General features: G+C 42.1%; 1 protein-coding gene across 2 annotated transcripts in view; it reads right to left on the bottom strand.

Moving 5' to 3' along the window:
* Nucleotides 1-7,821: 7,821 nt before the first annotated feature.
* The window catches only part of FAM210A (family with sequence similarity 210, member A), a 37,338-nt gene continuing 32,765 nt past the window's right edge, over nt 7,822-12,394 (bottom strand). For both annotated transcript variants that reach the window (XM_012649980.1, XM_012649981.1), the window contains exon 5: nt 7,822-8,522. In XM_012649980.1, coding sequence (XP_012505434.1) covers nt 8,289-8,522 — 234 coding nt within the window. In that variant the 3' untranslated portion in view covers nt 7,822-8,288. The remainder of the gene's footprint in view (nt 8,523-12,394) is intronic.

The raw sequence follows: 12,394 nt of genomic DNA, 5'->3' as shown, positions 1-12,394 counted from the left end.
CACTCAGTGGGACTTGGAATAAAATACCGTATTTCTGACTCTCCCTGATGATATCTGCACATAACAGTTTGAGTCTGTTACTTAAAACATAGTAAGATTTCCTTCGTTACACTGCTTTGAGGTTTTGCTCGAATGGATTCTAATTAATTTAAAATAGCCTCCAAAGGTAAAACCTTTGCAATTGTAAAGTTTTGTTTTAATGGCTTGTTTCTATCAAGCCTTTAGCTTTTGCCCGAATAATGCAAACTTCACCCTACTTTACACTCTCACTTTTTAAAAAGAAATCAGAAGTGCAAAAGCTACAGTTTTAATCATTTGAACATAGCAGAGTGGTGACTAAAAATACTTTAGAAAAGCATCACCAGTAAGCACATACATTTCTTTTTTTTTTAAGACAAGAGTCTCACTCTCTTGCCTGGGGCGAGTGCCTGGCGTCAGCCTAGCTCACAGCAACCTCAAACTCCTGGGCTCAAGCGATCCTCCTGCCTCAGCCTCCCGAGTAGCTGGGACTACAGGCATGTGCCACCATGCCCGGCTAATTTTTTCTGTATATCTTTAGTTGTCCGATTAATTTCTTTCTATTTTTAGTAGAGACGGGGTCTCGCTCTTGCTCAGGCTGGTCTCGAACTCCTGAGCTTGAGCGATCCGCCCGCCTCGGCCTCCCAGAGTGTTAGGATTACAGGCGTGAGCCACCGCGCCCGGCCCATTTCTTTTTAATCTAAAAAAACTGCAGCTGTATACAGTGGCTCTCACATAACTGAAATCTGTTTACAGAGCCATTTCATTTACAGAGCTGCATTTGTCTCTGTTGCTACCAGTCATCCGTGAGCACACAATGTTCTAGCAACTGACACCAGCAGACAGCGAGCGTGCTCTGCAGGCGCGGCCGCCATCCAAGGCTCCTGCACAGATGCTGAGGGCTCCGTTTGTCACGCCCTGTCCTGTCTTTCAAGTGGATTCTGTATGGGGTGATTCGGCTTCTTGGAGATTTCCTACTTACGGTTAAAGGGCAGCACAGGCTTTGGATCTTAATAGACCCAGGTGGTCCGAATACTGGCTTCATCTCAATTTAATGTCCCGGACAGACAGGTGGTTGTTTTGGAACCTCATCTAGAGAACAGAACAGTGGCACTTACCTGGCAGGCACTTCCAAAGCTGAAAGGAAAGCAATGTGCTTGCCACGGGGCTGGGCACGCCGGGCTCCTCGTGAATGGCAGCTGTTACTGCTAGAACTTTCATGTTTTAGATTTAATTTTAAACACACATTTTGTCCAAATACAGCAGACTTGTAAACAGCATCCTGCCTTTGGAATGTCCTCTCCACTGACTCCTGCAGCCTCAAAGCCCAGTGAAGTGAACAGGGGCTGCTTGGACGCGCGGCAGGGAGCACATGGAAGCTTAACTTCCTTCCCATCAGTTTTAAATGAAATACACCTGGTTACCCCAATACTTTAGATACACTTTTTAAGGACTATTGTAGTAGGGAAAGGACTTTCTTACAACCTTAGAAATGAAATGTTGAAATCCAGAAGGGTTTATTTAGGGAGAACACTTAGTTCAAAGTCATTTCCCTTCTTGCCTTGCTTCCTCCCGCCCTGTCCCTTTTTTTTTTTTTCCTTTTTCTTCTGGCTTTCTTCGTACAGAGGAGTCAGAGGGAGCCCATGTTGATTTGGGCATTGCCGCCTGACACTCTCTCCACCAGCCCGCAGCGCTGCCCTGCTGACGCAGCTCCTCTTTCCGCATCCCTGTGCTGACCCTGGCGCGAGAGCCACAAGCACTCAGTCTTGTGCCTTACCCACAATCCCCTGCAAACCTCAGAGGTACACACCCTCCACGTCTGTCTCTGACGTGCCTTTTGCCACCTGCGAGGGTTTCGGCCCAGCAGAGCTAGAGACGGGGGAGGCAAGATGCCACCGCCCTCCGGCTCCTTGGTGTCCTGACGGAGGACTGCTGCCCCGACGGGCTCTCGCCACACGTGCTGCTGAGCCAGGGCGTGCGTGCACGCTGACACACACGCGTGCCAAAGGCAGAGCAACATGGCACCGACGGGCCTGCCGGGCACACAGACACCGTGCGCCGCACGCGGACACTGCGGCCCTGCAGCAGCCACCGGAGCGCAGAGCTGCCGACGCGGTGCCTGTGCCAGCGCTTTTCTTTTGCATTTTTATTGTGGTACGAATACTGAACACGAGACCTACCCGCTTAACAAACTGTCAAGTATATAATACAGTACCGGCTTGGCTTAAGGTTGGCAATTTTCACAGGATTCGGAGAGGTCAACCTCTATATTTTGGTTAAACCAAACAGTTCTCTAAATATTAGGGATATGCTGAAGGGCTCAGCACTAAATTTTCCACAAATGGCAGGTTCTCATCACTGCCGCTATTCCCGTGATTGGCTGCAATGAAATGGAAAATTCCAACCCGAGCTGGCTCCACGTACGCTACAGACACGGGTCAGACACCGCGACCGCCGTCCGACGCCGCGCGGCGGCAACAGGAAACAGCAAAACCATCTTGTACCAAGGGGGCAATGGGGAATTTTCTGAGATCAAATCCTCCTTGATGTGGGAAATATTTAAACTTTTATAGATGTACAGAAACCTTATTTAGTTACTGAAGTTTTCACTACTTGCTCTCAAGTATGGATTTAGATATGTGACAATCGCTACCTTACTGCTTTGCTGAGCCCAAGCTCTCCCAGATGGTGACAGATGACATCACTGAACTGGACCACGCGAGTCTCCCGTCTCATGGTCCGTCCCAGGCAAAGGGGAAAATGAAGCCACGGTGTGAGAAATTAGTAACGGTTTCCTTCCTGGAATCAGAAACGGAGGTCGCAGGTGAGTGTTTCCCCTTTCTACTACTCTGGAGACAAAACGTTGAAAAGAGTAGAATCTAAAAGAACTGAAAGTTAAAAGCCAAAAGAAAATGGAAAGCACCAGCAGAAGGGGGTAAGGAAAATTAATAAATTGGCTAGAGCACGTATCTCCAAAAATACAGAGAATTTCAGAAGTCCCAAAGCCTGGCCTGACGTACCTGAACGCCTGGGGCCAGAGCAAAGGTGCTGAAGTTGAGACCCCAACTTGGGACCCAGCTCTCCTCTCCCTCTTTCAACTAAAAATATTGGCCTCAATGTTTTAATGTGACCCACTAAATGCCCCTTCTACAGTTTTATAAGCCTGGAGTTTCTGAGTCAACTGTTAATCTAAAATGCTTTCAAAATAACGAAATCGATGAGTGGTCTACATTTCTCGACAGAAGTTGCACCAGGTTTTTTGGACATACTTGTTCAATCGTATTTTCAATTTTTTTCTTTTTTTTTTGGAATCTTGAGATTTGTCTCTTATTTCTGGACCAAAAGCAGTGAGGAATGTAATTTATGACCCACCATACCTCCTTTACCAAGGGGATAAAAGGTGCATGCGGACAGAGCACCATGGCAGCAAAGCCCTACAATCCCATCCGCAGCCTGAGCCGCAGCCCTGTCGCGGCGGCATTCGAGGACTTCGCAGGCCTCCCTCTGGCCGTCAGCACAAGGAAAGGACCAGAGCAGCCACCAGTCTCGGAGAAGTGATTACAGCAACTGTGACGATTAAGTCACCATATTAAGGGTCCAAAGAAAAAAAGTATCGACTCAAATTCAATGAAATGCGTGTAAGTCAGAATACGCTTCAGTCATCCTAAAATCTCAGATCTAGTACACAAGGTAAAGCTGAAATACGTGTGTGAGAAAATGCGGTATGTTCTTTTTTTTTTAAAATAATCACACTTAGGCTTTAAGGAGTCAATCATCTAACTGGTGTAACGGAAGACACAGAATTGCCATTACTTCATGTCACGTGCTTAGAGCAGCCTTTGTGGAATTAGCGAAATAGAGTGTAAGGCTGACTTTTGCCATGTGTTTGATCTAAAAGTGAGGGAAAAATTCATTTCATCAAACTAAAAAGGATGGAGTTTAGGTTTTAATGTTGTTGCTCTAAAAATTAAAAACTGTCTAAGATCAGTCAACGGCAGCTGCAAGTTCACGTCCCCTTCCCTGAAGAACGGGCTGTGGCTGTCTGACCCCAGGGACTCCAAGAGGGAGGCCCGCACAGAGCGCCAGGCGGAGCGTGCATCTGGCACACTCACTGCACAAACACTCAAAGACAGTTTTCTAACAAACACTTAAATTGTTCAAAATTCGAAACAGGGAAAGCTGGACAGAGAGAAGGAGAGCGAAGAAAGCAGCCAGACAAGTTCTGTTCAATCCTCATTTTCAGGAAGAGGGAACATCTATTTCGGCAGCAGATGGGACGTGGCTGTCCTGCAACTTCTGTTCTCAATCTTATCGTCCCAGGGCAAACACGACACGAAAAGGGCATTTCCACAAGCATCACCGTCTGTAAGGAGAAACCATGCTCTGAGAAGCCCGGGCTGCCTAAGCATTTCCCCACGATGATCGTCTAATCATCAGAATAAACAAGCTTAATGTCACACTTTGCCCCAGAGGGTTCTGAAATCAGGATGCATTCTTTCTACTAAAAGATCGTTCTCATCAAAATAGCCAGATAATTGCCACAGGATAATTATGATCTGTAATTATTATTGTTGGTGACTGTCAATGATGCATGGAGAAGAATACAGCTTGATTTTCAAAGCCTAACCCTGAAGAAGCAAGACAATTACAAACTTGTTTTGACTTGTTAAAATGAACAAACTTGACACAGAAGTCACAAAGGAAAAATCTCACAGAGGGAAGAAAATATATTCAATTGGCCTGACTCAGCATTCCTCAAATGCAAGTTACGAACTCAAAGTGCAGGGGAAAGATCTTTCAAGAACCAAAAGGCCAGGCCAAAATTCATGGCTGAAGGTGAATTCTGGGAAGGTCTCCTCCGGACCGCACGAGTCCACCAGGGAAGAATGAGGTCTTGACTCCTACTGTCCCTTCAGGGACATGGTGCGGTATCTTTTGCAACCTCATTTAATACAAACTTGATACGACAGAACACATACACGGTCCAAAAACCACCAGAGTTAATACGCACCGAGTGAGTAAGTAAAATTTCCCACCTCTGGTTCTATAGATTTCTGGTTCAGGTTGTTACATTCCAAGGCAGCACAGAGCCTCACACTTTCCTTTCTGAGTGTTCATGTGATACTCTGGCTTTGGGGTCAACATGATTTGATGCATTGTTAAAGACCATGGAGCTAATAAAGAAAATTAAGTAGCAAGCTTTTAATACCAAGAAATTTAAGTGGCTTACAAAAAATATATTTAAACAGGTCAAAACAACTTTGGTAACCACATAATCTATTTTATTTTAGGCCTTATGGAGACTCAGTTTTGAATATCTGAAATAAAAATGAACTGTGGCCAGCAGAAGAAATATGTCTACATTAGCTAACAAGTTATTTTTCAGAAGGAATCCTTTAATTCAGAAATGTGTATCTCACAAAACCATTTTCTCAAAATAATACTTCAGAAAAATAAGGAAAGATGCACTCATCTTTTTCTGCCTCACTTGCTAAAAACCATCTTCTGTCCATTTCATTACCATTACTATCTTCTATAGCAGCCTGTTTACAGTATCTGAATCAGTGAAGAGATCCCAAAGATGACCCGAACCCAGCGCAAAGAATGCAGAAAGACGCTCAATGTGTCTCATATACAATTTCCTTCTTTTCTTCAAACACCTTTCCTGCTCAAACTATTAAGATCTTTGAAATGCCTAGCATTATCTCCGAAGACCACTGAAACAAGAGCGCCAATCTCCATTTCATCCTGAGCATAAAGGACGACAGTAATATCTTTCGCTTGTAAATAAGTGGGGCAGATTCTGTGGCAACAAATAAACACAAGATAATATCCGAAGGCATAATTTTATTATCTTCACTGCTGGGAGGAAGGGAATCTCAGTATAAGCATTCTTTTTCTCCTTTGTTGAAATCTGTAGACAGCACCCTGTTACATGCAAAAGGCTGTCTCAATCAAAGACATTTTTTGGATGTGGTACTTTAAAGGGTTAGTTTTGCCCTTATTCTTGAATAGATTGAGTCTCTTACCTAATCCATCTTTTATCTCAATTATTAATTTGCTGAACAAACCCTTTTTGTGTATTTTATGTAGGCTAATCTCAGCCACAGATGCCTCCACACCCAGTCTGTACCAAGTGCAAGATTTACTGTAAATGAAATGAGGTCTATCATACACAGCAAAACTATACTTACTTTATATATTTATATATATATATACATATATATTCTCCCTAATTTAACTTGGCATACGTTACTATATTGTTAGTCTGTTATTAATATTCCAAACTCAACATATGACAGGGGTCCCTGTTTAAGCTGTTTGCAGCTTGCCTCGAGGACTAGGTCAGCAATATGCCAGCAATGGCATTTTTGTATAATTCCTGGTGTCAAACGATGATGACAGAACTTCCCACATCTTCAAAGGATTTTTTTACTAGAGAATTTCGAAGTCCTCATAAAGCAGTACCTCATTTTCTATAACTGGATAAACACAACACAATTATGAAATTGGATGGCAACAAACCTCAAATGGACTGAATAAAAGATGTCTGCTCAGGAAAAGCAAATTTTAGTCTCAAGATTATTAGTAACGTCTAAGAACCCCCAATTTATCCCCCATTGGAAAATACGCCCTGCGCAACGTAAAAAGCAGAAGGAAGTGGCAAGATTTTAACACAGGCAGTCTCCAGAGGTTAAAAAAGAGCAAGAAATTTGATAATACCTTATCATTTAGTATCTATAAAAATGTGAATTTAATAAACATGCTAAAACATGTTAATCATGTTTAGATTTGAAAACACACCGATGATGTGAAACAGCGTGCTCAACCCTCTTGCATCAGGAAACAAATGGTGCTCCTGCCCAAGTCTGTGGGGAGCAGAGACACAGCGGCACTCTCTCGCAACTCTCCCTACCCTAGAAGAAAAGAAAGAGTCCAACCACAGCATATTCATTTAAAAAGTGTTCCAATATAATGATCAGCTGTATCAAATGTACATTTTCTTTTCCCTTTAAGCTAATCTCTAAATTTGGCCAAACTAAGATCTTAATGAACAGCAGGGATCCCCACGTGACTATGTGGCAAATCCTCTGATGTTCTCTTGCCCTGGCAAATAAGTCCAAACAATGACAGTCTATAAAAAGAAGCCACGCCCCCCTCAATTAGCAATTCCAAGGTTAAAACAGAAGTAAACACAGAGCAAAAGGAAACAGACACGTACATACTCAAACACACCCACAATCCCCACAACTTTCATATCTGATAACAGCTAAATTTCATTCCAAGCAGATAATTTAATGACAGTTTTGCTATAAAAAAATTAAGTAGAATGCTCAAGCAAGGATATTTTCCTTCAATGTTAGAGAAAAAGCAGCAGCTATGATTTTAAAATTTACTCCAGAATCAAATAAACACTAACTCTGAAACTAAGACACTAGGAAACCACACTGGTTTGCTGAGGCAAGGCCCATCCCCACCCCAGGAAGAGTAAGCCGTCTCCACGACAACGTGACCATTTTTAGTCTCCCAAACCTTTTTCTGCTTGAGCAACATCAGCTTGAGTTGCTGCTGAAGAATATTGGACTTCAACAACAAATTTAAAGTATAATGATTTTTCACCTTCCCTCTGAAATATTAGTTGAAGAGGACACAAACAACTCACAATAAAGTTTTATGTGTGAGGTGATCACCACCAATACACAAGTCTGAAAAAGTACTATCGCCATATATATTTGCTTAAAAAAATTGATTATGACAAGCTTCAAGTAAAAATCATTTTTAAGGGGTCCATTTTCATTTACATATAACTAATACATCTTATTTACATATATATGGCTGAATTTGTATTCAACTTTTGTCATATAAGGTCTGTATTTTAACTGTATTTAACTTATATACTGTTTTTATAGACTAAATACCCTCTTATTCACAGGCAGTTTTGATGATGCTAGTTTGTCTCCACATTAAGAACTGACACTGGCAACAAAACACGAAGCAAATATGATTCTGAAGACCTTGAAAAAGAACTCTGACATATAAGACATTAACCACTGCTTAATGCTGCCACTGATATGAAATTCTTCTTCTTTTCAAAAAACACTGATTTTCCTAGTAATATTTAACTTTAAAAAGGTATCTTAGTTCTTTAACCCTCAGAGGACTAGCATATTTAGGCAACTAACCAAAAAATAATCAGAAGCATACATCTTTGCCCAGTTTCCAAGGGGTTAAAGTGTAGGAATTTTCTATACTGTGTTATATAAGGCACCCTATTCCACTTTTTTCTTAAAAGAAACTTTTTCTTTGGTTTCTTGTAACTTCTCAGTAAGTCTGTCCTTCGTTTCTTCCATCTTCTCTGTGATGAGCTCCTTTGTCTCTTCCATCCGGTCCTGCAGATACTCCTTAACAGGTGGTGGTGTCGACATGTAGCCGTGACTGCGCAAATACTTTACAGTAACGGATGTTCCTCCCAGGGTCGCAGTGTATCGGGCAGGCGTTGCAATCTTAAGGAAAAAGCAAACAGGCAGATCAACATCTGATTATGACTATCATCTTAAACAAAATCAAGTGGAAATTAAAATTCTGGTAATAACCAATCAGTATAAATTACCTTGTTGTTTCACAAAGCTAATGTATTAATAGTAACATCCTATATGGTTTCCCCTCCTAACAAGGAATGCTCCTTCTGTGAACTCATTTTGTCAAAGTTTGTCCCCTATATGACAACCTCACCCATGACTACAGAATCATCACGGCCGACAGCACTGACGACCCTACCTGCACATACTAGGGAACCTGGGTGGCTTGGTACCACTAATAACAACGAAGGCGCACACGTTTCTATTCCTCAAAACCCTTGCCAACCTGCCAAATGCTTTACATCTGAAGCAAAACTAGAAGCAAACTTCTTCAAATGGTGAGAGGCAGAGGCTGAGTCCAACGTTCATTCTTTTCTGGATTTAGTTCAGCTTCACGTCCAAATCCCTTTCCTTTGACTTTTCCAGGCCCTTGCTACCTTTGCACAGTCCACTCTGAGTCTGGAATCCCAGCAGGAAACTTCCATGAGGCCAAAAGTGGTAAAATGGCACACAGGGTTTAACTCTTATCAGAGATTTAAGGATCAAAACTAAATAGTAGACGACTGGTCAAAGAGAATCATAAAAGCAAAGAAGTCGCATCACATTCTGAGTTGAAATCGTAGTGTGCTTTGAAAGAGGCGTCTGTGCTCTATTTCCAATTTCTCTCTTGCACTCGCTCCAGCCAAGCTTTCATGCCTACCTTTCCACCAAAACTGCTCTCATCAAAGCCACAGTGACCTCTATGAAACCAAATCCAAGTATCAACTTGTAACCAGTGCCTGAACCACTGGAACCCTCTGTGACAGCTTTTCAATTTCTATCCTGGGAACTTCCTTCACTTGGCTGCCAGGCGCTCACCTGCCTGGCTTCCTTCCAGCTCACAGCTTCATTTTTGCCAATTCCTCCCCATATGCCCACCCTTGAGCATGGTGTGACAACACCTGGTCTGTGGACCTCTTCTTTTATCCTCATTCACTCTTCTTGCTGGTTTGTCCAGTTTCACATCTTTACTGCTATCTATACATTGAAAATTCTTAATCTCCATACTGAACCTTTCCCCCGAATTCCTGCACATACAACCACCTACTCATTTCTACTTGCATGTCTAATATGATCTCAAAACTTAATACTGTCATATGTCACAATTTCCAACTTAACAATGGAGATACATTCTAAGAAACATGTCGTTAGGCAAATTCATCGTTGTGTGAACATTATAGAGTGTACTTACTTCTCAGCAATCTGAGATGGTATAGCCTACCATGCACCTAGGCTATATAGGTACTTCAAGGAGCTGATGGGGTTTTCTAACGGTTTGGACACAGATTATGTAAAAGAGAGGAGTTGAAGCTTTCTCACATTTTTGGCCCAAGCAACTGTTTGGATAGGATACAGTTGCCATTTCCTGAGCTGGGGAAGACTCTGAGAGGAGCAGGTGTGAAGTGGGACAGCTGAAGGTCAGGTCAGCTCTGAACATACGGTCATGCACCACCTAATGTTGACAACGGGCTGCATATAGCTATATAGCCTATTGCTCCTGGGCTATAAACCTGTATATTGTGTTTCTGTACTGAATGAACACGGTAGGCAATTATAACACAATGGTAAGTACTTGTATTTTTAAACACGTACAGCATCATCATCTTATGGGCTGTGTATACGCAAACCGTCGTCAACATCGGGTGGTGCGTGACCGTATGTTCAGAGCTGACCTGACCTTCAGCTGTCCCACTTCAAACCTGCTCCTCCCAAAGTCTTCCCCAGCTCAGGAAATGGCAGCTCTATCCTATTCTTCCAGTTGCTTGGGCCAAAATGTGAGAAAGCTTCAATTCCTCTCTTTCTTTTACATAATGTATATCCAAACTGTTAGAAAACTCCATCAGCTCCTTCCTCAAAATGTATCCAGATGCCACCACTTCTGACCACTCTTCCTGCTACTGTCTGGGTCCTGCCCACTATCGCCCCCCACCGAGAACACTACAATAATCTCATGTCAAGTTCCTCAGCTTTTCCCTTGGCCCTACTATGGTCTGTTCTCAATACAGCAGCCAAAGAGATTTTGCTGAAACAGAGGTCAGATGCTTAAAATTGCTCCGTGGCTTTCCATGGCCACAGAGTGAAAGCTGAGGTCCTTACAAGGGCCTACAAGACCACCCTGATCTGAAACTCCAATCTCTGCTCTGCTCAATCATTCCAGCCACACCGGCTTCCCCACTATCCCTCAAACACTCCCAGTATCCTGCAGCCTCAGGACCTTGCCCTTGCGATTTCCTCTGCCTGAAAAGCTATTCCTCCCGGGAGCTGCTCTCTGCCTGCTAGGCAAGGCCTTCCCTCTAGAATTGCAACCCTGCCCCTGAAAAACAAACAAATACCATATACACACCCTCACCATCCCTGGTTTCTTCTTTCTTCTTAGCACTTACCACTCTGCGTGTGAGCGCATTTTAACTTCGCCTTCGTTTCTCCAACTACGTCCCCACCACAGCCCACCCACCAGACTATAAGCTCCTCCAGGGCAGGTATTTTGCGCTGTCTTAGTTAGTGTATTCCCAGTACCTAGCATGGCACCTGGCACACAGTAGGAGCTCGACCAATCATTGACTAAAACCATGAGTGCATTTCAAAGAAGGAGTTAATGAGCACATCCCAGCCAAGTGCCACAGAGCCACGCTCAAAGTATTCTTTTCTCATCTCTGCCACATCTCATTTTGGGGCTTTGCCTTCATGAAGCGATAAATCTGTGTTTGTTGTTCTATTTGAGAAACTGTGGGTTATAGAAAATACACAGGAGAATCCCCTCCCATTTCCACCTGCCAGAGGGATGGCGAGGGGAAAGAAGCACCACGGACACTAATCTACCCACAAGTACAGCTTCATGCTTCAACCCCAGATGTGCACACATGTGCTGGGTATTTATTCACCTACTAAGCACAATACCAGGCAAAGTGAAAACACGAAAAGAAAGAAGACATGATTCTGAATTCCTAGGAGCTCCTAATCAAATAAAGAAAACAAACACTTAAAAAAAAAAAACCCATCAGAGACACTGCTACGAACTGCCAGAGCTATAAGCATTTTATGGGAACGTGGGATAAGGAGCAATTAAAACTAGGGAAATGGTTTAAATCTTCTGGATAGTGTGACTTACTAAGATTACATTATACCAACTATAAACTTGATAATTTATTATTTTGATAGTCTTCAATGTACAAAAACTGAGAAATTAAGCTTTACCCCCTAGCTAACATTATAATAAATGAGGAAAGATCCCAAAATTTCAGAGGATTTCTAATAAGGATGACAGACTAAAACAATGTAACTTTTGAGTAATACTATAAAACTGTAACTCCAGGTATTCTTATACAACAGAATTATAATAAAATAACATCTTGTTTATAAGCATTTTCTACCTGTTTTCTTTCTCAGGTAGAAGCTTCATGGAATCTCGTATTAATTTGTCAATTGAGAAAATGAGGTTAATATGGTTAAATTCCACAATTTACAACGAGTCTTCTCTTCAAAAATAAAGATCCATAAGTCTAGAGACTTATTTATAAAGACGATGTCTGAATCCAGAGAAGTTATAAAGATTATGAACTTCTAAAATGAAACATATGTAACATCTAATAAAAAAAGGTTTATCACATAAAACAATTTGAATTAAACCTTACTATTTTACTTGCTAAGATGAACTTTAAACAAAAAAATAAATGCTAAATTTTGCTAACCAGTCAGGTGGCATGTGGATTCCTGAATAAGGAAAAATAAGCATGTCTTAAAATAATTATATTTCCATT

Source organism: Propithecus coquereli, unplaced genomic scaffold (genome assembly GCF_000956105.1).
Source record: "Propithecus coquereli isolate 6110/MARCELLA unplaced genomic scaffold, Pcoq_1.0 Scaffold308, whole genome shotgun sequence".
Lineage (NCBI taxonomy): Eukaryota > Metazoa > Chordata > Mammalia > Primates > Indriidae > Propithecus > Propithecus coquereli.
Note: the sequence above shows the minus strand (reverse complement) of the source record. Positions and strands in the feature narration are given on the sequence as shown.